Genomic DNA, 26,533 nt, shown 5'->3' with positions numbered 1-26,533 from the left:
TGCTCTTGGCTCGGCTGGAGGTGCCCGCCTGTTGAAGCTGAGTTTTTCTCTCCTGTTTGCAGGTGTCTTTAACCACGCGGTGCCTCCCGCCTCCGCCCATCCGTTTGGAGCCAGTTTCGGCAGTGGGGCTGCATGTCGCAGCACCACGCTGAGCTTAACCCCGCTGCAGGCGGTGGCCAGCACCCCGGCCTCTTCCTTTCAGGCCCCGTCCTCTGCGGAGCCGAGGCCACCCCAACCCCCTCCGCACCTGGGCCGGCCCCCTCCGGGGCAGCCTGCCCTCCATGCACCCCCCCATCCTAACGCCACCTTGCCTCCTCCCCCTGCGCTGCTCCCAGCTAACTCTGAGCCCGTGCTTCTGCAGAACCTCGCATCCCTCCCTGCTAACCAAGCTTTCTTGCCCGCCGCCTCTGCCGCCTCTCTGCCGCCTGCTAACGCCTCTCTGTCCATCAAGCTCGCCTCCCTCCCGCACAAGGTGTCCCGGCCCGCCTTGACGGTGCACCACCAGCCCCTGCCTGGGTTGGCCCTGGCCCAGGCCGCGCCCGTGAACCCACAGGCCAGCTCCACGGGGCCGCCCGCCGTGTGGGTTTCCCTTGGCATGCCGCCTCCGTATGCCGCGCGCCTTGCGGGGGTTAAGCCGCGATAAAGACCTTGCTTAGCTAGCAGTTCGTATTCTGTAAGGTAAGGCTAGAGCCCGACTAGGTGGCCGTGCTTCCCTTTGCAGAGAACAGGTGGGCCGGCGGGGCTCCTGGAAGGTCATGGGGCCAAGGCTGTGCTCCCAAGCCAGGAGGTGTGAAGGCAGAGAGCCAGGGCGGCAAGGGAACCAGGGCGTGGCTGGTCCCACTGCCTTCGGACCCGCACCCTAGATCTCCCAGGGAGGGTGCCAGGAGGAGCAGGACCGAGCTGGTGTCCTCCCTGTTGAGCCCAGCTTGAGCTTGCTGCCATTCTGGGCTTGGGTGTGTGGCTGCCGGGGGCCCGGGCAGCTCCCATGTGGGTTCGTGGGGGCCATGGAGAAGCCCAGCAGTGCCTTTTGTGCGCTCTTGGGCCTGTCGCCTGGTGCTTGAACGTGCCTCATAGGGTTTTAGGAAAACTCAATGCATTTAAGGCCCCCGGTGCACTACAGGCCTTCAGACTGTGGTCATCTGGTGGGCTCCTTAGCTGAAGGGCCTGCCGCGGGTGGCCTAGGGGCGGCAGGGTGAATGTGGCAGGAGCCACAGGAAGGCAGGCCCGGTGGGTGGGCAGTGTTCTGTCATATGACTGAGGCCCAGCCACTCCCAGTGCCGCACCCACATCCCCAGGGTGAGGTCTGGAGCAGAAATGGGGCATCAGGACTGGGCTCAGGATCTGCCTGTGTCTTCAGCTGCGTGTCGTGTGTGTAAGTGGAAGCAAATGGGCAGCCGTGGGAGTCCAACTGCCTCCTGGTCAGGGTCCTCAGACAGCTTTACTTGAGGCCTGGGACTGGGGCTGTGCCTTGGTGGTTGGAAAAACCCAGGTGGGGCTGCTCAGCGTGCAGCGGCTGCCAGCCATCAGGAGCTAAAGAGGGCAGCTGAGCACATGGAGGCCGGGTCAGGCCCATGGTGGACACTGCCTCCCCTGCTGCCTGAGCCAGTCTCTCCCAGAAGCACGTAGGCTTATCGCCAGGCTGCTCACAGGCCTCTGGGAGCGCTGCCCGACAGGGGACGTGGGGACGGGCCTAGGGTGTGGCTCGGGGTCCTACGGCCACCATGTGCGTCGTCTGTCGGTCCGTCTGTCCGTCGGTGGCTCTGGCTCCCGACCTGGGGCAGCGCCGGGCCGTGTGGGTGAGGGGCTAATGCTGTGCTGCCTTTCTTCCCACGCGTGTCCGCAGGTAACTAGGATTTCTACCTCAACCGCGAGACTATGCAAGGGTGGGCTGGGCCGGCGGCGCGGGGCCCCCCATGGGACGGCGAGGACGGATGGAGGCCGGAGAACAGGCTCTACTGTGAATCAGCACCGCGCAGACCTGCGGAGACGGCTCGCTGGGGCCCAGCTCCAGCCTGTACTGTCCATAGTTTTAGATAAAGTATTTATCGTTTTTTAAAAAGTATAAACAACTTTGACTTATTTTATTCCACCGAAGCCGTAAAGGCAACCTATTGAGAGATGTAGATACTATATGTGAAAGGATCTATGTAAAAGACGTCCATCTGCCCGAGGACTGGCCGCCACGGGGACCGCCAGCTGCCCGGTGCTATCTCGTCGCAGGCCGGCCTCCACGCTCTTGGTGCTGACTCTCGGGGTTGACCAACGCCGACGCCAGGCCCTGTGCCTGCCCTGTTTATCTAACGCTCTTCCTATACCAAAGGCCCCAGCTCCAGGTGGAGGCCCGCCCCACCTCGCACTGTGAACGGCCTCGCTCGGCCCCTGGGTCTGCATCACGCCTTTGGCATAGGAATGGTGGCCGCACGGCCAGGCTGCAGCAGGGTGCCTCGAGGAGGAGGGGACCCGTTTGAGTGGTGCTCGCGAGGAGGGTCTGGAACCCGCCGTGTGACAAGTGCATTTACTTTTGTACGTCTCTGCTCGTCTGGGCCCGCGCCACGGCTGCCCAGGGAGGGTCAGCGCCAGTGGTGGCTGGGGATGCGGGTGGTTAGTTGTGGGTGCCTGGTGTGTCTACAGGGGAGTCACGCTGACGGGTGACAGTATTTTATAGAGATGTGATGAAAATTTATAAATTTCATAGACTTGACTTCATTTATTTTTAGACTGTATGATGAATACACAGTAAACTAAAGAGAAAAAGGAAGAAAGAAAAGTGAGGGGAAACCTTGCTGTTTATTCAAGTGCACATAGGTGCTGGCCCAGGGCCCACCTACCCACCATCCCATAGCTGGAGTGACCCTCTCCCCCTGCCCCCCCCAGCCACATCCCTCCATGCGGGAGGGATGTGGTGGGGTGGCAGGGCAGGAGGGCTGGTCCCTGAGGCTCCGAGGTGGTGGGTGGGGCTCTCCGTCCGCCACACAGCATCTGTGACTATGATGGGTCCTTGGTGCAGCAGTGTTGTCTGTGTGCCTCCCTGGAAGGGCCAACGTTGGCCAAAGGTGCTGGCAGGGGGCCCAGACTCCAAGGTGGGCACCTAGCCAAAGGCTGGGCGTGGGCAGTCAGAGCCCTGTCCTCAGGTGCTCACCACCCCCCACCAGGTGGCACCCACCAAGAAGCGCAAGAGGTGGGCCTCCATGTAGGGATCTAACCTGAGCCTTCCCCAGCCTGGCCACCACCACCCACCCCTGCGGAGTGGGGCCCTCTGCTGCCCCAAGGATCAGTATGGTAGCCGAGCCCCAGCCCGCCGCCTCATTCCTGGGGTGGGTCTGGAGCCAGCCTTTCTGGCAGGTGAAGGCCCGGCGAGATACAGGCCACAGGGTCAGAGCAGGACGGTGTCCCACCTCTGGCCACCTCTCCACTGCTCAGAGCGGCAGTTGAAGCTGGAGATGGAGCCCTCCTCCTGTGACCACCGGCCCTGCCCTACCCCCTCCACCCCAAGTCGGTGCTCCTGGTGGGTGCATGATGGTGCTTTCCTGCCTCCTGCCCTCACCCCTCTTCAAGAGGCTCCCCACCCCCAACAGAAAGCTGCGGGGCTGCCTGAGGAGCCCCATCTGAACAAATGACACTGTACACAAACACTGCATGGCTTGTGGGCCACCGTGCCCTGTCTGCCCTCCAAGCTACAGGGAGACACACATGTGCACAGGGCCTGCCCCACAGTGGGGCCAGCTTGGCCTCTCCACACCCACCATCCGGCCCCAGCCCCTTGCCTTGGCCTGGGTGCTGCTGCCACAGGAAGGAGGGGGCACCAGGGTATTGGGCGTGGGGAGGAGCCCCACTGCTGCTGTTGACCCAGGTGCTTCACTCCACTCCAGGAAGTCCGATGGCTACGGTTGCTTTGCTCAGGAAACCCTAACAATGAAGACACCCTCTGGTCAGGGGACACAGCCCTCCATTTAGCTACAAGTCAAATCGTGAACTATTTAAGATTCCCCCGTTATTTATCCCGCCCATCCACTGTAGGACTGTTTGTTCTCACACATTCATCCACGCTCGCTCTGTCGCACCTTGGTTTGTAATGCAGACGGGCTTGGCTTTGTCGTTTCGGTAGCCTGTGTTTCAGTTGGGGTGCTAACTCCCTTCCCTTCCCAAGGGAACCCCACTGCACTGCATATCCATCTCTAGACGCTGTAATAAAATACCTGTTTTCACTTGAACCTAGTCTGGCAGCAGTGTTTCTTCCTGGTGATGACACACGGCAAGGTCCTGGAGTGCATAGGGCCCAGGGCAGTGCTTACCGTCCCCAAGCAGGGAGGACGGTCGCTCCCAGTAGAGGCCCCACCTGCTCCTGAAGACAGGCACAGTGGCCACGACAGACAAGTCACAATGACTTCCCCAACCCCGGTCTCAGAGGCCCAGCCCCTGATCAAGGGCCGACAACTATAACCAGGTCAGAACCACCCAGGGTAATCTCCTTTTAGCCTTCCTAAACCGACTACTTAGCGACCTTAACGCCACCAACAAACCCTTCCTAAGGTCCTGCTGGCACTCAGACGGGGGCCTGTGAGTGCCAGAAGCCCTGTAGGCCGGGTCCCAGCCCCCCTTGACCTTCCTGGCTCTGGGTTCCAGGCCCCCCCACTCTGTTGCTCCCAGGCACTTCAACCTTGAACCTGGGAAGAGCCTTGCCTCCCTCAGGAACGGCTGTGCAGATGCAGGACAGGCGCACAGCAGAGGACACACGTCCCTCTCTGCAGTCACAGCACCACTGGCCCGTATGGAAAAGAGGTACCTTTATTTGAACAGAATATACTGGCCACCCCAAAGGCAAGCCTTCCAGCACTGCCCAGAGGCGTCCGGCCAGGGCCTGCCCCTTCAGCAGGAGAATTCACAGTGGCCCCAGCACAGCCCCACGCCCTTCACAGCTTCACCTAACTTTATACATTCAGCCTGCCCAGCGCAGGAGAATTGCACCTGCCAGGCCCTGAGTCAACGCACCCAAAGGGCAGGGCACAGCTCATGGGAGGGGGCACTGGTCCCCTGGCAGCAGCAGGTAGCACCAACGTACCAAACCAGTCCAGTGGTTCCCAGTGTGTTTAGAGGACACTTGCTGGGTGGTTTCTCGCAACAAGGCAGCCCCTGCCCACCCTGGGGCGTTTGAAGTCTTTAAACCAAGACACTTCCCACAGCAAATCCAGGGTTGGTCAGGAAATCTGGGGCCGGGAGGGCAGGGAGGCCTTGTCCGACAACAGGACAGCTGGGGAGCCCCACCCGGCCTCATGCCTTCAGGCCGCTCAGCTGGAACCTGGCCTCCTCTGATATGCCAAACTGTTCCAGGGGGTCCTGCGTGGGTGGACAACAAGGGTGGTGGGCTTAAGCCTGAGCCCAGGAGGCCCCCATCCCCCGCCCCCTGCCCCCACCCCCACACACACCTTGCCAGTCATCTTCTGGATCTCATTCCTGTAGAAAATGAGGCTCCTCCGCATGAACTCGTAACTGGAGAGGAAAGCTGAGTGAGCCCCCAGGGCCCCAGACTGCCCTAGGCTCCGCCTGGCCCTAGGTTCTGTCAGCACCCCACCTGGCTCGACGCAGCGCAGCCATCCACTCCTGACACTGCTCCTCACTGCAGCACTCGAAGTGGTACTTCCTCTCTGGGTCCTCCAGGAAGCCTGGGAAGGGAGCAGCCCCCATATGTCCCTGCCCCTCCCACCTCCCCCACCCAGGCCTCAACCTCCTTTTACAGCCCCGGTCTGGGCCCACTGCTTCCCAACAGCTGGCTGTGGGTTGAATCGTGTCCCCCAGAAAACATACGTTCACGTCTTAAAACATATCTCCCAAGACAGGGACTCTATCTGGACATAGAATCACTACAGGCATAGGTAGTTAAGTGGTTAAGCTGAGCTCACACCGCAGGAGGGTGAACCTCTAATCCAATAGAACTGCTGTTAAGAAAAGCCGAACCTAGACCCAACCACACAAGAGAGACGATCCCAGAAAATGAAGGCAAAGATGGGGAGATGTTTCTACAAGACAAGCTTTGCCAACGACCCCTCCAGAAGCTGGGCAGATTCTCCTTCAGAAGGAAGCAGCCGCGCTGACACTCTGATGTCAGACTTCTCGCCCCCTAGAACAGGGAGGAATACATTTTTCCTATTTAAGCCTCCCAGTCTGTGGCACTTTCTTGCGGCCTCCAGCGGAAACTAGTAGAAGCTCTATCTTTCCCCCTGCAGACCCCACCCTCTCAAAAGCACCGAGAAGAAAACCCTCCCGGATCCCCAGCACAAGCCCTGCTCACAGGAGAAATGGAACAGTTGCAGCGAGGCACGCCGGGAGAGAAATGCTCCCCAACAAGACAACGGCGGCCGTTCGGATCACTTCCGTCTAGGCTACTGGGCCCCATGGGAGGAGCCAGCGCGTGAGGCTGCCCGGACACTGCACTCAGCCTCTAGGGACTTAGGTGGGGCCACGCCGGGGCGGGGACAAGCAGCCTCGTCCCAGGCCGCACTCACTGATGGAGAAGCTGCTGGGCTCTTCGTGGATGACTCTGCAGTGCTCCAGCAGCAGGGCTCCAATGGGCTGCGGGCAAATAGGCGCATGGGGGAGGACTCCGGGAACCCGCCCGCCCCTTGCCCTGCCCCCGATTCCCGAGCCCGCCCTGCTCTGACACCGGACCTCTACCCCGCCCCGTCCCCGACTCCAAACTCCGAACCTAACCCCCACTCCGATCCTCTCTACCACCCTACCTCCGCCTCGTCCGTCCGGAAGTAGAAAAGGAAGTTGACCACCAGCTTCACCAGCCGCCGCTTCACCACTGCGAGAACAAGGCGGGATCGCGCGGGTTCAGTACCTGCCCACTCCCGCCCCCTCAGCCGCCCGCCCGCCCGCTCCGGCGTCCCGGACCGCTCACCGCTGCCTTTCTTGGGTCCCCGCATGCCCAACTCGGCTGCCATCTCGGCAGGCTGCCGGGATAATGCCTGCAGCTCTTTGTCGTTATAGCGCATGGCGCCGCCGGTACCCAGAACGCGGAACGCCGGCCGCGCCCTCCCGGCCGCCGTCCCAACGCTCGCGGATGCCGGCGCCAAGAGTCCCACTGCGCCGTCCCGGAAGCGCAGCCGGAGCTACTACGCCTGCGCGCTCCCGGGCCGCTCGGTCTGTCAATCACCGGCGTGTGGCGGAAGCGTCTCGGAGGCCGTCAAGACGGAGCGGGAACTTCCTGGGGCGAACGGGACTATAGGCAAAATGGACGGTGTCATATGTGACCATGTAATAACGTGAACCCGGGATGGGAACAATAAAGCATCCCCACGACCGGTGGTGCCCGTTATTCAAAAGAACAGGCGCCAGGGGTGGGAGGCGAGTCGCAACTACCGTCCCCGCGAAAACTGGCCCTGCGCGACTGGTACTGACCGAAAGAACGAAATTATCCGGCGTGCACACGCACTTCGACTTCCGGTTTGCACTCCGCTCCCCTCTTTCCTTCAGCCTATCAGCGTGTCGCCCGCGCCATTGGGCGGGCCAGGCATGCGTACGCAGGAGGCCCCGCCCGTCCTGTCCCCGGAAGTGCTTTCTCAGCTCTCGGCGCGCGTGCGCAGGACGAGGTCGTCGCGGTGGCTGTGGCGCCTGAATAGACCAAGGCGGTGTGTGAGGAGCCCGTGGACTTGACGAAATCGTGGGTGAGGATTAGTAGTAGTGCGAGACAAGGGTGGCGGCCCCGGGGGAACTCCTTGGAGGGGAGTGGCTGAAGTGCTGGGTTGAGGGCGGCATCGGCTCTCTACCCGCCGGGCGCTGGGCCGGCCCAGCACCCCCACCCTCCCGCAGGGAGCTCCGGCTGCAAAGGCCCGTTGGGTCGGGTCGGGTCGCAACGGACCCGGGGCGCCTTCCCTGAGTCCTCTGGTTTGCTGGCTTTGTGGTCCTGGTTCCTGTAATAGGTGGGGGTGACGGCGCGCCTGGTTCCAGGCCCGCCGAGGAGTGAGGAAGGTCCAGAGGCGGATCTCTTGGCTCGAGGCCCAAGACCCGTTAGCTAGGCGCGTTTAGCGAGCGAAGCCCAGAGTTTAAATGACTTCTCCCCTTGTCACTCTGGGAGCCCGGCCCCCTTCTCCCTTCTGCCCTTTGGCAGCTGAGTACGAGCGACCTGAGCTTGTAAATAGCCTGAGTCGGGTGTAGAAGTGGTCTCTCAACTGCCTACCGTGACTGCTGAGGTCTCATTTCTGCCTCCCCCTCACCCGCTGCAGCCTCATCCTTCATACCATGGATGTGGTTAACCTGAGCTTTAGTCAGATTGTCAATCTCATTTTCTAGGGCTGAAAATAGCGTTCGCTGCTCAGGCGGGTACTGTATTGAGCCGTGCTGCTTTTTGAGGGTACTGTTCTCCTCTTAACCCTCCCCCCAGAGCGCTTTCATTTCTTCATTCTTCCTATTTGTCTGATTTTGCTGGTTATTAATTTTTCTCTCAAAGCATCATCATTTCACACGCCTTGTTTTTCAGTCGCATCTGACTGACCCCATGGGCTGCAGCACATCAGGCTTCCTGTCTTTCACCATCTCCCAGAGTTTGCTCAAGCTTATGCCCATTGGGGCTTCCCTGGTGGCTCAGAGGGTAAAGTATCTGCCTGTGATACGGAAGACCCAGGTTCGATCCCTGGGTCGGGAAGATCCCCTGGAGAAGGAAATGGCAACCCACTCCAGTATTCTTGCCTGGAGAATCCCATGGACAGAGGAGCCTGGTGGGCTACAGTCGCAAAGAGTCCCACACGACTGAGCAACTACACTTAACTTATGTCCATTGAGTCAGTGATGCCATCCAACCATCCCATCCTCTGCCGCCCCCTTCTTTCGTGGTTAGTCTTTCCAAGCATCAGGGGCTTTTCGGATGAGTGCGCTCTTTGCAAGCGAATGGGTTGTAGTTTCCCACGGGTTGAAACAATGGATGTCTTTTTTTCTTTTCCTGCCTGCAAACTTCCCTCTCATCGCTGGCATCTTCCTGTTCCACTGAGGACTGGAGCTCCACTCAGCAGCTGAGTAACTATCCTAGAACCTTCTGTCCAGGCTCCCATGGGCTGGTTTCTGTTTTCAGTCCCACTGTCTCCTCTTTTTCCCATCAGAGCTCTTCAGGTAGGTTTTGAAGAAGTCGACTCATTTGTTCAGTTTGAGTCCTCAGTTTGCTGAAAATGGCTTTATCCATCCTGACAGTCAGAAGTGTGGGTGTAAAGTTCTAGATTGCAAGCCCCTGATGGGAATTGGGAAAAGCCTTGCCCTGCCTTATGTGTTCCTGCTGTTCTGAAGGCTCTCATCTCATCCTGGTTTCTAACCTCTTGTTGCTGAGTTTTTTCCCATCAACTAGAAAACTTCATGGTCTACTTATTGGAGAGTTTTTTATTTTTTTAGGTTGTTTCTTTGATAATACTCTCCAAGTGTTTTGTTTTTCTTTTCTAGTTTTAGTTTTGTATTTGGACTGTAGTTGACTAACAGTGTTGTGCTTCAGGTGTACAGCGAAGTGAATCAGTTACACATATATACAGACCCATTGTTTTTCATTTTGTTGCCCTGTGTAGGTCGTTAGAGAGCACTGAGCAGTTTTCTGTGTTCTTTATACAGTAGGTTTCTATAGGTTATATCTGTATTAAATATAGTAGTGTGGCCATGTTGTGTTCTCAGTCCAAAATTTCTAGGTTCTTGCTTTGCCTCCTGTTATCTTGTTATTTTGCTATTGTTTATTTTTCTGTTCTTTATGATAGCTTTGACTCTTATCTTCAGGCACCCACATTCAGTGTGTTGTTAGGCTCTTTGCATCTTTGCTTAAAGGGTTTATCTAGTGTTAATTGGCCATGCTAATCTGTGGCATCCTGTTCTAGTTTCGAGCTGTGGGAACATCACCCATCATCCAAGAGGATGTTAACATCTTCTGTTGAGCTTTTCACTGAGTTTCCTTTTTCCCCAGTACAGGCATTTCTTCACATCTGTTTAGATATCAGTTCTGCGTAGAGCTTCCCGGTGGCTCAGACGGTAAAGCGGCTGCCCACAATGCAGGAGACCCGGGTTCGGGAAGATCCCCTGGAGAAGGAAATGGCAATCCACTCCAGCATTCTTGCCTGGAAAATCCAATGGACGGAGGAGCCTGATAAGCTACAGTCCATGGGGTCACAAAGAATCGGACACGACTGAGCGACTTCACTTTTCTGCATGGAGAGCAGTGCTTCTCTAGTGAGCTCAATGGGCCTGGCAAAGTGCTGAGGTTTAGGGGATGCAGAGCCCCCAACTTTCAGTGTCTGAGAATACTGTCTCTGGTGCTCTCTCCCCAGAAGAAACTCCTGATCTCCCCTGTCCCCTGGGCTGGGGACTCAAGCCGGGTTTCCTGCCTGCTGGACACAGGCCAGGTTGGGGGGCGGGAGTGGGCAGCGTGGAGCCTGCTGCTCAACGGGCAGGCACCAATGGACCTGGCCTTACCCCAGCCTCTCTGAGACTCCCAACAGGTAGGCTGCTGAGTGATTAAGTATCTGTCTGCTTTTGGGTTTCCTGAGTTGGTCAGATTCTCCTTGCGGGCTTTCACCATTGGCATGTTCTTTTGGCTGCCACGAAGGAACTGGCTGTCCCCAAACCTACTGGAAATCTTGGCTCTGTTAGTGTTTTGCCTTTACCAGTTGACGGCTCTGGGTGGCCTTGTATGTAGTAAAAGAGTTAGGCCTGGTGATTCTGCAGCCAGCTAGGTCACCCTACTGGTCACCCGACGTGAGGTTTTCATAAACTCATCAAGTTGTAGGGCAAGTCAGTGGCACAGCTGGCTGGTACAGGAAACCACCAGTGGCTTCCATGACATGAGTTTGCGCTGCATCTATGTGGTCAGAAACTCAGCACTAGTCTCACTGGGCTTTGTTCCCTCTGGAGGCTTCAGGGGAGCACCAGCTCCTGCTGAAAGACATGTGCTTTCCAGCTTCTAGAGGCACCGCATCCCTGGCTCACAGCCAGCAGAGCAGCATCTCCTGTATCTGCCTCTGACCCTCCCCCTCCCTCCTATAAGGACCCTATAATGACACTTGGCCCCGCCAGGGAATCCAGGGTCGTATCCATCTCAGGGACCTAACTTAATCCCACCTGCAAAGTCCCCTCTTCTGCGTGAGGTGACGTGTCCAGGCACCCCAGGGAGCAGGACAGGTACATCTTTGGGGGTTCACACTCTTGGGCCCCATCTCTGTGAGCTTACGCTAACAGAGTCAAGATACTGTGGGTTTAAACCAGGGGCCTGGGGCCAGCTTTGACAGTAAAGAGAGTGTAGGATGAGAGGAAGGTACCCGAGGCTGGATCTGAACTGCACCTGGAGCAGTATGGGGAACAGTAGGGAACAGCAGTTGGATAGCTTGATGGGCGTGGAGGAGAATCCAGGGCCTGGAAGAGTTGCCTCAGCTGCAAACGAGCTGTGACTGTCTCGTGTGTTAGGCAATGGGGGTCGGGGGCGGGCAGGTAGACAGATGTGTTCCTTGTTCCAGCAAATGTACTGCTGAATCAGAGAAGTAGAGTTTAGGTTGCGGGAAGGAAGTGTAGACGAGCAGAAAAGAGATTCAGAGAAGGGGGTGAATGGTGTGGGCCTGGGCAGTTTGGGAAGGCTGCTTAGAGGAGATGGGACTAATTAGTGAGAACTCAGCCTCCTCTTCTCTGTTGTTGTTTCGGGTCCCTGGGCCTTTGCACTCCTCAGTCAAAGAGACCTTCCTCTCCGGTCCACTCCTACTGTCACCTGGAGATGCCTCGTTTCTCCTGTTTCTCCTTCCTCATCCCTGTGTGCCTGGCCCAGCATGGGCCCTCAGCCATTGGGAGACAGGTGGTGAAGCCAGGGCTGGGGCGGTGAGAGTGGGGAGAGTTGAGGCCAGGCCAGGAGGGTGAGATCTCACACATAGTCTCACCAGCCGCCCCTTGGCCTCCGCAGGTTTCTCCCCTGGTCTGACAGAGTGCCCAGGGTCTCACCATGGACTTCCAGCATCGCCCCGGGGGCAAGACCGGGAGCGGGGGCGTGGCCTCCTCCTCTGAGAGCAACCGGGACCGCCGGGAGCGCCTGCGACAGCTGGCCCTAGAAACCATTGACATCAATAAGGTGTGCGCCCACTTGCCCACCCTAAAGCAGCAGCTCAGCGCCCTCCAGACCATGGTCTCCCCAGGCCTGGGGTTGGCCTGCCTGCTTCTCTCCTCTGCGCGCGCCCAGCTTGTACTGCAGCACGAGGAGCCCTGTCCCGGCTGGGGAGTTGGAGGATCAGCAGTGCACCTTCGTCTCTGCCTCTTCCTGGATCCCAGGCCACCGCTAATGTGGGGCTGGGGGCTTTCAAGGGAGCCCTCTCCGGGGCTTGCTGCAGAGGCGGGCGGTCAGCCCCAGCCCTAGCCCCGTGCAGTGGACCCTGTGGGATCCCAGGGGCGGTGGTGCTGGCTTGGGGCTCCAGCTTGTCCTCCATCCCTGAGCGTCTCCCCCACTGCCTGACACATGTGTTTCTTCTGCAGGACCCCTACTTCATGAAGAACCATCTGGGCTCCTATGAGTGCAAACTGTGCCTAACGCTACATAACAATGAGGTGCGTCTTTCCCAGGGAGGTACTGGCTTTAGAGCCCCGCTGTGCCATCTCCGCCCTGCACGGCACTGGGACAGCCACCGTGGGGTCCCTACCTCCATCTCTCCGTTTCCTGTAACATCAGTGGCTCCGACATCACAGATATGCATCTGTACATGTGGGGATGTCCAGGATGTCCACGTGGGGCGAGAGGTCTGGAAGGCGTGGCTTCTAGTTTGAGTCTTTAAGCAAGTGTCAGTCGGATGCTTGCTTGCATTGGGTTCCTGTCCTTCGCCATAAGCAGGTCCTCTCTGTCCTTTCCTGTGTATGGAGGGCGCACTTTCTGTCCAGATGGTTCGCAGCTCCAGACAGCTGCACTGAGCTGAATAGTCTCATATGGGAGCATCTCCCAGCAGTTTTGAGGCTCCCCCTTCTCTTTGGGGGACCATCCTGGACATAGAGTCCCTGGAAGTCAGAAAAGCCTCCAGTTGGAAACTGCTGATACACGTGTTTTCTTCTTGGGACATTATTGAGGTGGAATCAAAGGGCATGTTTATTCCAGGTGTCCCCACCACTGCCCAGCAATATCCACTGGCCCCACCCACATCCTGGCAGCCACAAGACTGCTGTGTCCCCCCTGCCCGAGACTCTCAGCTCTGGCTTTTGAGCATCTCGTCCCCCTGTGTGCAGATCCACAAGAGCTCGTGTGTTCAGTAGCCACCAGGTGCCCGTCAGCGCTGAGCCCTGTGGATGCAGGTGGGCCCGGGTGGGACACCGGACACCACTCCCTCACTGTGCCCTCAAGTGCATGTTCCTCTCATGTTCCAGGGGAGTTACCTCGCGCACACCCAGGGGAAGAAACATCAGACCAACTTGTAAGTACCTGGCACCCCTTCCCATGCCTGCTGTCCCCCTCACCTCACATCTCCAAGGTCGGCCGGGGATGGGCGCTCCTGGCGCCTGGGGCTGTGGCCTTGATGGCCTGTGAGGAGGGGCCTCAACACTGTGTCCGTCCCACCTGCAGGGCCCGGCGAGCAGCCAAGGAGGCCAAGGAGGCCCCCGCCCAGCCAGCACCGGAGAAGGTCAAGGTAGAAGTGAAGAAGTTTGTGAAGATCGGCCGCCCGGGCTACAAAGGTAACTGTCGATGCCCTGGGTGGGCAGTCCCTCACCCACCTCCAGCTTCACCAGTGGCCTCAGCTTGCATTAGAGGCTTCCTGCCCTGAGGGCGGGGCCCTTAGTGTCTCCTCTGCTCTTTGCACTTCTAGCAGAGGTGGGTGCGAGGGTGGGAGGGGACTGCAGGCCCTGGTGTAGTCCTTTCCTCTGACCTTAGAACTGGGTGCTGGTGCCTTTTCACATGGAGAGAGAGTAAAGGAAAGAGGAGGCTTACCTGGGCCAGCAGCTGCAGAGGATCGGGTTGCCAGGGAGGAGGGGAAGGCAGGCCTCCTTGCACGTGTTCTTGCTGAAGTGGGCACACCCTGTGTATGACTGGCGTTTCAGACAAGACATGGCTTGGGAAGGCCCTGGAGTGGTCCAGCTTGGTGAGCCAGGGCGAGGATGGCACTACCCTCAGGGAGGCCACCACAGGCCTTTTGGTCAGTCTGGGTCATCTGGCCTCTTCCTGGATGTGTCAGGGAGACACTAAGTGCCTGAGGGCACATATGAAGGGCCCCGGAGCTGTGTGGAGAGCAGCCCAAAGCCACAGAGCTAGACAGCGATGGGCACCCGCTCCCAGAAGGTCTGGTGGAGGAGGGTGGGCAGTGGGGAGCCCACCCTCTGCCCCCACCCAAGTGATATCAGGCAGGTGGCACCTGGGGCACAGCCCTCCCACCCTTGGGCCAATGACTGCTAGTTGCCCAGCAGGGTGACCTCCCCCCACTTGCCAAGCCAGCTCTCCCATTCATGGGTGACATTAGGCCAGTCCTAGGACCCCGTTACTGGACCTGACATCCTCCTGTGTTACAGTAACCAAGCAGAGGGATACAGAGATGGGCCAGCAGAGCCTCCTTTTCCAGGTGAGCAAAGGCTGGGAACCCTTTGTCCTGAGGGGAAGGGCCCCTGAGAGGCAGTGCTGTCACTGGCCGTGTCCCTGCAGATCGACTACCCTGAGATTGCCGAGGGCATCATGCCCCGACACCGCTTCATGTCTGCCTACGAGCAGAGGATCGAGCCCCCGGACCGGCGCTGGCAGTACCTACTCATGGCCGCTGAGCCCTATGAGACCATCGCCTTCAAGGTAGTTTGCTGGGACTCCGGAGGGTCCTGCAGGGTCTGCTCCGTCCAAGCAGCTGGCCCCAGCCCACACCAGGCGCCCCCTCTGGGCCCTTGCCTCCTGAGGGTTGTCAGAAGACGATGCAGAGCGAGGGCAGGGGCTGGGTGTCCACCGTGAATCAGACCCTGGCATGGCCCCAGCAGTGAGGTGACCCTGTTACCAGGCTGTGCAGGACTCTGACCTGGTCCAATTCTCAGATATATGTTAACGAGACAGGGTAGGTTGCAGCTTCCCTGGGTGGCAGGGCTGCTAAGCAGTGGAGCAAGAATGCCAGCTGTCACCCCCACGTCAGACCCTGTTCCCTCATAGAAGGGCCTCCTGGGCCAGGCCATTTCATGGTCCTGAGGGCCTGTCTGCCCCTTTACCCCGCACAGGTGCCAAGCAGGGAAATAGACAAGGCTGAAGGCAAGTTCTGGACTCACTGGAACCGGGAAACCAAGCAAGTGAGTCAGTCCATGTCCATGCAGTTCCCCATCCTTCTCCCACCCCAAGGCCTCTGGGACCCTACTCAGTTCTTCCTGTCTGTCCAGTTTTTCCTCCAGTTCCACTTCAAGATGGAGAAGCCACCAGCCCCACCGAGCCTTCCTGCTGGGCCTCCTGGGGTGAAACGGCCCCCACCCCCACTGATGAACGGCCTGCCCCCTCGCCCGCCACTACCAGAGTCGCTGCCTCCGCCCCCACCAGGAGGCCTGCCCCTGCCACCGATGCCGCCCAGTGGGCCTGCACCCTCAGGGCCCCCAGGCCCTCCTCAGCTGCCCCCACCGGCTCCTGGGGTCCACCCACCAGCACCAGTGGTTCACCCACCAGCCTCTGGGGTGCATCCCCCTGCTCCTGGGGTCCATCCCCCAGCTCCTGGGGTCCACCCCCCAGCACCAGTGGTTCACCCACCAGCATCTGGGGTCCACCCCCCTGCTCCAGGGGTCCACCCTCCAGCCCCAGGAGTCCACCCTCCTGCTCCGGGAGTCCACCCTCCAGCCCCAGGGGTCCATCCTCCCCCATCTGCTGGTGTTCACCCCCAGGCACCAGTGGTGCACCCACCAGCTCCTGCAGTTCACCCCCAGGCTCCGGGGGTGCACCCGACTCCTGCTGTTCACCCCCAGGCTCCAGGGGTCCACCCACCAGCTCCTGGGGTCCACCCACCAGCCCCTGGGATCCACCCCCAGCCTCCTGGGGTCCACCCCCCTCCTCCTGGGGTCCATCCTCCGGCTCCTGGGGTCCATCCTCAGCCACCTGGGGTGCACCCCTCAAATCCTGGGGTGCACCCCCCAACGCCCATGCCCCCGATGCTGAGGCCTCCACTGCCCTCCGAAGGCCCTGGGAACATTCCTCCCCCTCCTCCCACCAACTGAAAAGCCACCCCCATTCTAGCAAGTCTGGTTTGGTTTTCCTGGGTTTCGCCCTCAGAGTAGAGTTCTTTTGTACTGGGCTGGGTGTCCCCAGAGCTCATTAAAGAGTCTGCTGACCCTGAACTGGACTGCTGTGTTAACCTGTGGGCGGTCAGCTTGCTGTGGGTGAACACACGTGGCTGCTTTCCACCACCATAGGGGGTGTCAGGGTCCCACCTGGACCACAGGGGGTGGCCCCTGGTGTCTGCAAGGACAGACCCTGTGGGCCAGCAGAATGTGGGGTGGTTCTCTGGGAAGACATCAGAGCGAAGAAGGCTGCTCACTCTCCTTGGGGGTCTCTGTGGGCCTCAGAGGTAGGGTGAGCGAGCACGTGGGGTCACTGGGGGACAGACCTGCCTACCCGATGTGAAGCGTCATCCCCCTTGGGCTGGCACCTGAATCCTCCTGGGGCAGGGGCTCCACACCTTGCCCTCCAACACCCCCAGGTTGTTGATAGTCTGACTGTCTGGGGCATGCACTCCTGCTCACATTCCTGCTCTGGGGAGGGGAAAGATTTGTCAAGGACAGTCTGACAAATGGGTCACAGGCCACACACACTGTATCACTGCTCAGGAGATAGGCAGGCAGGTTGGAACAGAGGGGGCTTTGAGAAGGCCACAGGCCTCCCAGGCTCGCAGCAGGCACCAGCCTTCAAGGTCATGTCCCAGGAGGAGATAGGGACTGCCCTGTACCACAAACAGCCCTGCTCCCCTTATAAAGTAGGGCAGCGCAGCCCCTGGAAGCTCCCAGGATGCCCGGTCCATCTCTCTCTCTGGCCCTGGTGCTGTCGGCCATGGGGGCTCTGCTGAGGCCAGGGACCCCCAGGGAAGAGGTCTCCAGTACCTCAGCCTCGCCCAGGGAGCAGGCCACAGGCAGCGGGACACTCATCTTTCAGCAAGACTGGGACTGGCCACTCCCCAGTCTCTGGCTGCCAGGCAGCCCTCAGGACCCCCTGTGCCTGGTGACCCTGCATGGGAGTGGCAACGGGAGCAGGGCCCCCCTGCGGGTGGTGGGGTCCCTGAGCGGCTATGAGCAGGCCTTCCTGGAGGCTGTGCGGCGCACCCACTGGGGCCTGAGTGACTTGACCACCTTCGCTGTGTGCCCCGCTGGCGATGGGCAGCCTGTGCTGCCCCACCTGCAGCGGCTGCAGGCATGGCTGGGAGAGCCCGGGGGTCAGTGGCTGGTGGTCCTGCACCTGGAGGAAGGTATGTGTTGTGTCGGGGCTGGGGTGGGAGGCCAGGCTCTAGTGCCCTCCTCCTAAGACCAGGGGACTGCAGAGCCCCCAGCCCAGACCCCTCCCCAGTCTCAGGAAGTGAAGGCTAATGGCCAGAGAGGTGGGTCACTGTATCTTTGCTTGTTTGGGGTCAGAAGTTCTGCAGCTCCCAGCCACCCCTCTCCCCATGCAGTGCCTGGCAGAGTAGGGTGTGGGGGCTAACACCTTGTTCACCTACCTCGGAGCTACACGGTGGGGGATGGAGGAGGGAGGCAGGTCAGTGCAGCCTGATGGTCCATCAGAGGAGTGCCTCTCCCTCCACACCGGGTAGCAAGAGGTTCCTGTCCCAAGGGATCGCTGTCCTCAGACCCACTACCAGGAATCCCCCAGGAGCTTTCCAGGCCTAGAGCCCCCAAGGGCTGGGGAAACACAGGTGGCAGCCCCACTGCCCACCCTATCCATCACTTCTAGGCCACTCCTGTCCCAGGGAAGCCAGGAGCCAGCGTCAAACCTCTCTCACCAGGTTCCCCCAGGCTTTGGTTGGCATGGGGTCTCCTATGGAGGGGACAGGCTTAGGGGAGGTGCTCGGGCTTCGGTGGCTCAGGTGCCTCCCTTCTTCCTTTGTCCTGGCCGCAGTGACGTGGGAGCCGACACCCTTGCTGAGGTTCCAGGAGCCTCCACCTGGAGGAGCCAGCCCCCCAGAGCTGGCGCTGCTGGTGTTGTACCCAGGGCCTGGCCTGGAGGTCACTGTCACCGGGGCTGGGCTACCTGGCACCCAGGTACCAGGGAGTGGAATGTGGCTCTCTCAGGCCCCCCAGGCCCCCCCACAGAGCAAGGGAGGGATTATGGGTTTGTGTTTGTGTTGTTTTTAACTTGGCCTCACAGAAAGGCCACAAGTGTCCAGGCTAGACCTTGAGGGGATGTTAAGGGCAGCAGGCAGAGCAGGGTTGGCATCCATGCCCTTCCCCCAACCTGGCTGAACTCCCGTGTCTGCCCGCAGAGCCTCTGCCTGACCGCAGACTCGGACTTCCTGGCCTTGGTCGTGGACCCTCCGGAGGGGGCCTGGCGCCGGCCTGGGCTAGCCCTGACCCTGCAGCGCCGTGGAAATGGTAGGCCTTGCCTGGACAGGGACCCAACCGGGTGGCTGCCCTCGACCCGCAGACCCCAGCCCATCCCCGGCCGCTGAACCGCACGGCACACGCGCCTTCCCTCTCAGGTGAGCCCCTGAGCACCGCCCAGCTGCAGGCGCTGCTGTTCGGTGCGGACTCCCGCTGCTTCACACGAAAGACCCCGGCCCTGTTGCTCTTGCTGCCGGCGCGGTCGTCGGCACCGATGCCCGCGCACGGTCGGCTGGACTTGGTGCCCTTCCCACAGCCCAGGTGCGCGCAGGCTCGGACCTGGGGATGCGGGGAGTGTGGACGCCGCAGCCTTGCGCCCTCCCGACCCCCGACTCTGCTGTCCAGGCCTTCCCCAGAGCCAGAGGAGGCACCGCCCAGCGCCGATCCCTTCCTGGAGACTCTCACGCGCCTGGTGCGCGCCCTGCGGGGACCCCCGGCCCGAAGCTCACCACCGCGACTGGCCTTGGACCCCGGCGCACTGGCTGGTTTCCCGCAGGGCCAGGTCAACCTGTCGGACCCTACGGCCCTGGAGCGCCTGCTGGACGGCGAGGAGCCGCTGCTGCTGCTGCTGCCGCCGACGGCAGCCACCACCGGGGTCCCCGCAACGCCGCAAGGTCCCAAGTCCCCTCTGTGGGCCGCGGGACTAGCGCGCCGGGTGGCTGCCGAGCTTCAGGCAGCAGCTGCCGAGCTGCGCGCCCTCCCGGGGCTGCCTCCCGCCGCCCCTCCGCTGCTGGCGCGCCTGCTGGCACTGTGCCCGGGAAACCCAGATGGCCCCGGCGGCCCGCTGCGCGCTCTGCTGCTACTCAAAGCGCTGCAGGGCCTGCGCGCTGAGTGGCGCGGGCGGGAGCGGAGCGGCTCTGCACGGGCGCAGCGCAGCACCGGAGCCGCGGCTGCAGACGGGCCGTGCGCTCTGCGTGAGCTGAGCGTAGACCTGCGGGCCGAGCGCTCGGTGCTCATCCCCGAGACATACCAGGCCAACAACTGCCAGGGCGCCTGCGGCTGGCCTCAGTCGGACCGCAACCCACGCTACGGCAACCACGTGGTGCTGCTGCTGAAGATGCAGGCCCGCGGCGCCGCCCTGGCGCGCCCGCCCTGCTGTGTGCCCACAGCCTACACAGGCAAGCTCCTCATCAGCCTGTCCGAGGAGCGCATCAGTGCGCACCACGTCCCGAACATGGTGGCCACCGAGTGCGGCTGCCGGTGACCTCCCGCTGTACTCCTTGTGCTGCCCAGGCCCGTATTTATTCGGACCCCGTCATCGCCCCAATAAAGACGGGAAGGCACGCGGTTGGGGTGTTTGTGCATGTTTGGGGACAGGCGGAGGCCTTCCCGCAGTCCTCGCCGTCTTCACCCGTTGTCCCCTTGCGCCTCCGTCCTCCCTCCACCCCCCACCTAAAGCTCCTTATCCGCGCCACGCAGGCCTCGGGCAGGTTCTGGGGTCCTGGTGCGAAGGAACAGACGATGAGGGGGCCGTAGCACTTGCTTTATTTAGCTGGAACCGCGGGGCCCTAGAGCAGATATTCAGAAACTCACGCACACAGGCCCCGGTCTCAGTCCCGGCCTTTGCCGGGACGGCGCTTCTGGCGGCCCGGAGGCCAGTCCTCCTCATCCGGGCGCCGCGGGGAGACCCAGGCCTGCCTCTTCCTATCCTCGGGGGCTCCAGAGTCTCGCCCCCAAGGTCGATGGCCCCCTTCGCGGGCCTCCCAGTGTCGAGGTAGGGCCCCCTGGGGCTCCCTGGCACCACGTGGCTTCTCTTTCCATGGTTTCTCCTTTCTCAGCCTCTCCGCCTTCTGTGGCTTCTCCTTCCTGGGCCTCTCCTTCCGAGGCTTCTCCTTCAGCCTCTCCTTGGGCCCTCGGCCGGCGAGGGGCGCATGCTCCTCATCAGCGGCTTCTTCAGACTCCCATTCGTCCTTCTTTGCAGCCTCTTTGCTCCTAGGATCCTGGACCCTTTCCTCTAACTTCGAGGGGCGCTCAGTCTGCCTCACTGGGGGGGCCCAGGCCTCAGGCTTTGGCTGTTATGCAGACAAGTGCAGGGTGGTGGGATCAGCCACAATTCCATGGCTCAAGCCTCTTCCCCCAGGGAGGAGCCCATTGAGGAAGAGCTTACCAGGGGTGACGTTGGCCCCTTGGATGATGAGCTTGACGAGGCCCACGACTCAGGGACAGGTGCGGGGGCTTCTGCATCCCCAGCCACAGCCTCTGGGAGGGGACAGGAGGGGATGCGAGTCAGCCTGGGGCAGGAGTCGGGAGTGGAACCACAGCACACCATCCATCCTCTAGAGGCCCCTCTCCTGGGGACAGGCAAGGGGACCCAGCTGTCTCCAGTCAGGTACACTGAGGCTAGGCTGGGTCCCTTCCAGCCCTGGGAAGGGGCTCCAGGTCTCCACTGCTGCTTCTCTTCAAACCTCCCTCATTCAGGGTGTGCCAGGATGCTCCAGTTTCTCTGAGGGCATGGGAGCACTGAGGCACACAGGAAAAGCCACACACTGTGAAATGGGGGTGCACATGGCCCTTCCTGGGCATGCAAGGCCCAGGGTATGGGGTGGTGAGGCAGGTGCATCAAGGTCCCTACTGGGGTGGGGGAGGAGGCAGTTCCCTGTAAGATCTGTTGGTGAGAGGGATGGAGGGATCTCAGAGCCGGTACTGGATAGAGGGACTATTACGGGACCACGGGGGTGCACAAGGTCTGCTGCCCAGCAAGAAGTGCAGGGGGCCGCCAGGAACCCCTTACAAGATCAGGGCGGCCTGCACACCGCCTAGTGTCAGGGCACACAGACCCTCCCCGTGGGGTGTCCGTGCTTCCAGGAAGGAGTAGCCAAGTGTGAGGCTCACCGCGGCACAGCTGGAAGGCGGAGCCCAACAGCGCCACGAGCGAGGCGAGCACCAGGCACTTGTTGAGCGTCAAGTCTCCCCAGGGCAGCTCGTCGCTCAGCGCCGGCGGCGGCGGCGGCGGCGGCTGCGGTGGGGGTGTGGTCTGTGCCTTCTTCCTTGCGGGGCTCCGGGGGGCTGCAAGAGCAAGTGGTGGTTGGGTTCTTGGGCAGCCAGAGGCAGACCTGCGGCTAAAGTCAGCTCTGCTCTGCCCGGCTGTGTGGCCCTGGGCTGAGAAACTAAGCCCTGCCGGCTTGGCAGCTTCACTGGGATGCAGAGAATTTTCCAGAAGATAATTAGCTGAAGCTTAGTGGCAACTAAGCTGGTGTTATCATGAATTAGCGGAGACTCACAGCCCTTTCAGTTACAGCCGTGGAAACCGCTCAGCCGAGAGCCCCATGCCGGCTATCCTCCCAGATCCAAGGACCCACCCTCCCCTCCCATGCTGGTCCATACCCATCCCCCACCTCACCCCTGCCTCCTGCAAACCCACTTGCTCCTGCTTTCAGTCTCTCCTTCCCAGTTCCTGAGGTCACTTTGGACACAGGCTCCTTTTCCATCTTCTTGGGCTTGGTGTCCACACTGCCTGTGGGGCTGCCCTCAGTCACCCGCTCCTGAGAATCCTGTAGGGACACGTGTCATCCTGGATGTTCCCTCTAAGGGAGACCGAACCTTCCCAGGGGCTGCAGAAACCCACCCTCTTAAGCCAGCACCTCCCTACTCCAGGAGCACCTTGGGCTGAAACCCAGAGGGAGGACCCCCCCACCCCCACTACTCACGTGGGACCGGCTGCTGGAGTCAGCCAACCTGGATGTCGCTGTTGGTGGAAAAAGAGGGGATAATCAAAGTCGTGGGGACCCCCAGATCCCACTTGCTGTTGGGTTCTGCTGAGTGAGGGGCTGGGGACAGGAGATATCCCAGTTTACAGGTTAGAAAGTAGACAGACTCAGACAGCCTTGCACAAAAGCACACAGCAGGTCACTGGCAAGCCAGGATCTAAACCCTGACCTGTGTGGCCCAGCCCCGTGTTTTCTGGGATCTTTACAACCCCCACCACCCCCCAGGACACTAATGGGCACAGAAGTTGGAAACAAGGAGCATGGTTTAAGCCAGTCCAGTGTGGAAGTCCAAGTCCTGGTTTCTGAAGGTGGGCCACCTGACTCAGAAGGAGGATGGGGGAGTGGGCTTCCTCCCCTGGCACCTTCTCTGGTACCTTGCACACTGTCCTCCTGAGGCTGGCCGGGACAAGGGTCAGCCAGTGCAGAGAGGTCCTCATCCACTTGGCAGCTGCCCAGGCCTCCATCCAGCTCCTCCAAGGCCCTGGTTGCCATGGAGACGGCTGAGCAGCAGCAGGCCCAGAGTCAGGCTAAGGGGAGTGGGGAAGAGGCAGCCTGAGCCCCTGCTATGGGCCTGGGCTTAGCTCTTAGAGAAGGGAACTCCTTGCCTCCCCACACCACCACCCTGACTTGTCCCTCTGCCTGGAGCCACCTTCCCTGCTAACTTCACACTTGCGAAGGGCACGGCCCGACAGCCCTCCAGCAGGCACTCTCCTTGACATCCCCCCAGGTCTGTCTTGGGACCCCTCTGGATAGGCCAACTTCTACAGGCTCCAGTATCCCTGTGCACACAGCAGAGACCGCTGGGGCCCAGAGCAGGCTGGGTCCTGTCCATGGTCACACAGAGGTGAGTACAGAGCCTAAACCGGAACCCTTGGCCCCAGGGTCAGCTCATGTTCTCTGAGACCAGGGACTATTTTTATCCGGTGCCCAAGGCCAGCGGGGCAGGCCGGTTAGGGGCCCAGCCCCTCCTAGGCCCTTGCTCCCCTGGGGTGTTCCTCTGGGTCCTCCTTACCCCTCATTCCTGGCACCTAGCCTCCTTCCGGACCCTGTGGGTGTTGGAGCTCAAGCCCCAGCAGCCAGGACCAGCCTGACTCTGGCTATGACAGGCAGGGGCAGGGAGTGCCAGGCTTCCCACCCCCGACCCTGGGGTCCCTGCCTCCTCTGTGCCATCCCCATAGGGCAGATGAAGAAACAGGCTGAAGGTGGAGCTGTGGACCAGAGGTGGTGCAGAATTGGAGCCAAACCCCATCTGTTGGCTCCCATGCCCCTGTTTTTTGGAATCCTCAGTGTCCCTGGCGCCAGTGTTAGTGTGATCCATCCCTGGGCAGAAAGGGGACCCTTCCCTGGGGCCAGAGCAGTCGGTGGGGGAGGAGACCTATGGGTGGGGAGGGCCCCTAGGGTTGCGTGGGGGCAGCCACAGAAGTCGGGGACACCCCCGTGGACCTCAGGGGTGCCCTCCCAGGTCCTGGGGACCCCCCACCTCTTCCCAGCCCTCCTTGTGCCCCTCTTACCCACAGTCGCCACGCTGGGCCTGGTGGACAGCATGGAGCGCAGGGAGGGTGGCCCCAGACAGACAGCAGCAGGTGGCTGGAGGCTGTGTTGTGGGCCAATCAGCTCCTCGGCCTGCTGTGGGAGGGGGGGGAGGGCCGCCCTGAGGTCCCTGGGGGGGAGCACACCCCTGTCTCGGAGCAGGGCCAGGCATTGGTGGACGGGTGGCCCCACCCCCACTAACATAGAACCATTGGCAGGCCTGCCACGGTGACCGTGGGAGCATTGCTTTCTGTCTCTCAGCCTTGGAAAAGAGGGTTGTGGGGGGTGAGAGTACCCACAAAGCATGGTTACCTCGCCTTTATAGGCAACTCTTAAGTGCCGGGCTCTGTAGCAGCTAAAGGATCACAGCCCTGTGCAGTCGGGGGCCATCAGGGAGGGCTTCCTGGAGGAGGATGGCACCGTCAAAGGGAATCCAGGCTCTACCCACTGGCTTGGGCCAGGCTCAGCTCAGAGGCCTCAGTTTCTTCATCTGGAAAGTGGGGTCATTTCCTCCTGGCAGGCAATGAGGTGAGAATGAGTTTATCTGGATTAAACAACCACTTGAATGTGAGCTGCTTTTTTTCCCCCCCTTAATTGAAGTATAGTTGGTTTACCATTGTATTAATAGTTTTAATTACTGTTGTATTAATTTCTGCTGCTCAGCTGTACAGCAAATTAACTCAGTTATACATAGATAGACTCTTTTTCACATTATTTTTCATTATGGTTTATCACAGGATATTAAATATAGTTCCCTGTGCTGTACATTGGAAACTTGCTGTTTATCCTATATACAATAGTTTGCATCTGGTTATCCCAAACTCTCAGTCCTTCCCTCCCCCACTCCCCCTCCCCCTTGGCAACCACAAGTCTTTTCTGTCTGTGAGTCTTTTTCATAGGTATGTTCATTTGTGTCATATTTTAAATTCCACATATAAGTAATATCATATGGTATCTGTTTTTCTCTTTCTCACTTACTTTGAGTGACTGATAGTTGCTCAGTCATGCCTGACTCTTTGCAACCCCATGGAGACTTACTTTGCTCAGTGTGATAATCTCAGGTCCATCCATGTTGCTGCAAATGACATTATTTCATTCTTTATTTTGACTAATATTCCATTGTAAATATACCATATTATATATGAATATACAATATGTATATGTATATATTGAATGTTGTATATACCATATCTTTATCCATTCCTCTGTTAATGAGCACTTAGATTGTTTCCATGTCTTGGTTATTGTGAGCAATGCTGCTATGAACACTGCGGTGCATGCATCTTTTTGATCTAGAGTTTTGTCTGGATATATGCCCAGAAGTGGGACTGCTGGATCATATGGGCTTCCTAGGCATTGGTGATGGACAGGGAAGCTTGGCTTGCTGTAGTCCAAGGGGTCGCAAAGTGTCAGACACGTCTGAGCGACTGAACTGAACTGAACTGATGGGCTTCCTAAGGAAATTGCCTGCAATGCAGGAAGACCTGGGTTCCATCCCTGGCCAGGCAGATCTCCTGGAGAAGAAAATGGCAATCCACTTATTCTTGCCTGGAGAATTCTACGGATAGAGGCCCCTGGCAGGCTACAGTCCACGGGGATACAAAGAGTCGGACATGACTGAGTGACTGACACACACACGGCAGCTCTACATCCCACCTGGCCACATATCCACGTTTGTTTAGTCAATCATCGAACACATACCACTCAGTCCAGCCAATCAGTAAAGGAAACCAACTTTGTCATTTAAAAACTGCATTTATTTATTTATTTTGGCTCTACTGTGTCTTCATTCCTGTGTTACTGTGTGGGCTTCTCTGTAGTTGAGGTGAGCAGGGGCTACTCTCTTGTTGCAAAGCATGAGCTCTAGGGCACACAGAGCTCAGTAGTTGTGACACATGGGCTCAGTGGTTGAAGCTCCCAGGCTCTAGAGCACAGGTTCAATCATTGTGGTGCACGGACTTAGTTGCTCTGCAGCATGTGGAATCTTCCCGGACCAAGGATCGAACCTATGTCCCCTGCATTGGCAGGCAGATTCCCATCCACTCTACCACCAGGGAAGCCCCCATCTTAACCATTTTTAAGTGACAGTTGTACATTCACATTCTTGGGCAACCACCCCCACCATCCATCTCCAGAACTTTCTCATCTTCCCAAACTGAAGTTCTGCCCTATTTAAGACTAACTCTCTAGCCCCTGGCCCCCACCAACTACTGCCTATTTCTATGGGTCTGACTAGGGTTAAAACATACTACTTCGCACATTTTATAAGACCCTTACAAGGTTACATTTCTATTTGTGCCTCCCGTTCTCCATATACTGTTGTTTTACTTCAAATATGATGCAAAATCAATCTCAGGATTTTGCCAGTGGTCCAGTATTTAGATTACACGCTTCCACTGCAGGGGAGATGAATTTGATCCCTGGTCAGAGAACTAAGATCCCACATGCTATGTGGCCAAAGAAAAAGACCAGAACAGTTAGAATAGACTTCATTCTACAATGAAGCACAAAACTTCTGAGGTCCCTACTGGATGCCTCACATACTCAATGAATTAAATGCACCTTTTAAAAAAACTTTTATTTTTCTTTGACTGTGCTGAGTCTTAGTTGCAGTATGTAGGATCTAGTTCCCTGGCCAGGGATCGAACCTGGGCCCCCTGCATTGGAGCACAGAGACACCCGCCGGACCACCAGAGAAGTCCCTCTCTCCACCTTTGCTGGCAGGTTCTCCAAGCAGTCCCACAATAGACAAGCTCTCAGGGATTGTCCTTTCCCCAGCCTTGTTCTTTGCCTGG

The 26,533-nt window shown here is 59.3% G+C and overlaps 5 protein-coding genes across 15 annotated transcripts in view; 3 read left to right on the top strand and 2 right to left on the bottom strand.

Annotated features, from left to right (window-relative positions):
* Positions 1 to 4,211, top strand: part of DOT1L (DOT1 like histone lysine methyltransferase) — a 52,048-nt gene extending 47,837 nt beyond the window's left edge. For 6 of the 10 annotated variants that reach the window (XM_018050758.1, XM_018050757.1, XM_018050755.1 and 3 more), the window contains one exon: positions 63 to 4,211. In XM_018050758.1, coding sequence (XP_017906247.1) covers positions 63 to 643 — 581 coding nt within the window. In that variant the 3' untranslated portion in view covers positions 644 to 4,211. The remainder of the gene's footprint in view (positions 1 to 62) is intronic. The other 4 variants (XM_018050756.1, XM_018050762.1, XM_018050761.1 and 1 more) reach the window with 4 other exon arrangements.
* Positions 4,768 to 7,411, bottom strand: PLEKHJ1 (pleckstrin homology domain containing J1). Its single transcript, XM_018050768.1, has 6 exons — positions 6,899 to 7,411; positions 6,735 to 6,802; positions 6,501 to 6,567; positions 5,570 to 5,660; positions 5,424 to 5,487; positions 4,768 to 5,334 (listed from the first exon to the last, which is right to left on the bottom strand). The coding sequence occupies exons 1-6, from the start codon at positions 6,990 to 6,992 to the stop codon at positions 5,269 to 5,271; spliced, it is 450 nt and encodes a 149-aa protein (XP_017906257.1). The 5' UTR covers positions 6,993 to 7,411; the 3' UTR covers positions 4,768 to 5,268.
* SF3A2 (splicing factor 3a subunit 2) lies at positions 7,540 to 16,254 on the top strand. Its single transcript, XM_005682605.3, has 9 exons — positions 7,540 to 7,664; positions 11,906 to 12,070; positions 12,469 to 12,540; positions 13,345 to 13,391; positions 13,541 to 13,650; positions 14,479 to 14,528; positions 14,609 to 14,749; positions 15,160 to 15,228; positions 15,316 to 16,254. Exons 2-9 carry the CDS (start codon positions 11,945 to 11,947, stop codon positions 16,132 to 16,134), a joined length of 1,434 nt encoding a protein of 477 aa, XP_005682662.3. The 5' UTR covers positions 7,540 to 7,664; positions 11,906 to 11,944; the 3' UTR covers positions 16,135 to 16,254.
* On the top strand, positions 16,338 to 19,808 carry AMH (anti-Mullerian hormone). 2 transcript variants are annotated; one of them, XM_018050766.1, is made up of 5 exons: positions 16,338 to 17,375; positions 18,020 to 18,162; positions 18,384 to 18,492; positions 18,600 to 18,762; positions 18,847 to 19,808. In XM_018050766.1, the coding sequence occupies exons 1-5, from the start codon at positions 16,922 to 16,924 to the stop codon at positions 19,703 to 19,705; spliced, it is 1,728 nt and encodes a 575-aa protein (XP_017906255.1). In that variant the 5' UTR covers positions 16,338 to 16,921; the 3' UTR covers positions 19,706 to 19,808. The 2 variants fall into 2 exon arrangements, with proteins under 2 accessions (XP_017906255.1, XP_017906254.1); XM_018050765.1 differs by having other exon boundaries at positions 18,600 to 19,808.
* Positions 19,967 to 23,838, bottom strand: JSRP1 (junctional sarcoplasmic reticulum protein 1). The gene is made up of 7 exons (XM_018050754.1): positions 23,720 to 23,838; positions 22,583 to 22,735; positions 22,149 to 22,186; positions 21,863 to 21,992; positions 21,334 to 21,507; positions 20,609 to 20,700; positions 19,967 to 20,513 (listed from the first exon to the last, which is right to left on the bottom strand). Exons 2-7 carry the CDS (start codon positions 22,698 to 22,700, stop codon positions 20,052 to 20,054), a joined length of 1,014 nt encoding a protein of 337 aa, XP_017906243.1. The 5' UTR covers positions 22,701 to 22,735; positions 23,720 to 23,838; the 3' UTR covers positions 19,967 to 20,051.

The sequence above is a fragment of the Capra hircus genome, chromosome 7 (genome assembly GCF_001704415.2).
Source record: "Capra hircus breed San Clemente chromosome 7, ASM170441v1, whole genome shotgun sequence".
In the NCBI taxonomy this organism is placed as follows: Eukaryota; Metazoa; Chordata; class Mammalia; order Artiodactyla; family Bovidae; genus Capra; species Capra hircus.
Note: the sequence above shows the minus strand (reverse complement) of the source record. Positions and strands in the feature narration are given on the sequence as shown.

Coding starts and splice junctions, on each gene's coding strand:
- PLEKHJ1 (XM_018050768.1), bottom strand. CDS start 6,992: ATGCGCTATAACGACAAAGAGCTGCAGGCATTATCCCGGCAGCCTGCC. Junction 5,488..5,569: donor GCTGCGCTGCGTCGAGCCAG/GTGGGGTGCTGA, acceptor TTTCCTCTCCAG/TTACGAGTTCATGCGGAGGA. Junction 5,335..5,423: donor TCCAGAAGATGACTGGCAAG/GTGTGTGTGGGG, acceptor CCACCCACGCAG/GACCCCCTGGAACAGTTTGG.
- SF3A2 (XM_005682605.3), top strand. CDS start 11,945: ATGGACTTCCAGCATCGCCCCGGGGGCAAGACCGGGAGCGGGGGCGTG. Junction 14,750..15,159: donor ATGAGACCATCGCCTTCAAG/GTAGTTTGCTGG, acceptor TACCCCGCACAG/GTGCCAAGCAGGGAAATAGA. Junction 15,229..15,315: donor GGAACCGGGAAACCAAGCAA/GTGAGTCAGTCC, acceptor CTGTCTGTCCAG/TTTTTCCTCCAGTTCCACTT.
- AMH (XM_018050765.1), top strand. CDS start 16,922: ATGCCCGGTCCATCTCTCTCTCTGGCCCTGGTGCTGTCGGCCATGGGG. Junction 18,163..18,383: donor CTGGGCTACCTGGCACCCAG/GTACCAGGGAGT, acceptor GTCTGCCCGCAG/AGCCTCTGCCTGACCGCAGA. Junction 18,493..18,599: donor CCTGCAGCGCCGTGGAAATG/GTAGGCCTTGCC, acceptor CTTCCCTCTCAG/GTGAGCCCCTGAGCACCGCC.
- JSRP1 (XM_018050754.1), bottom strand. CDS start 22,700: ATGGCAACCAGGGCCTTGGAGGAGCTGGATGGAGGCCTGGGCAGCTGC. Junction 22,187..22,582: donor TCAGGAGGACAGTGTGCAAG/GTACCAGAGAAG, acceptor TTCCACCAACAG/CGACATCCAGGTTGGCTGAC. Junction 21,993..22,148: donor ACTCCAGCAGCCGGTCCCAC/GTGAGTAGTGGG, acceptor GTGTCCCTACAG/GATTCTCAGGAGCGGGTGAC.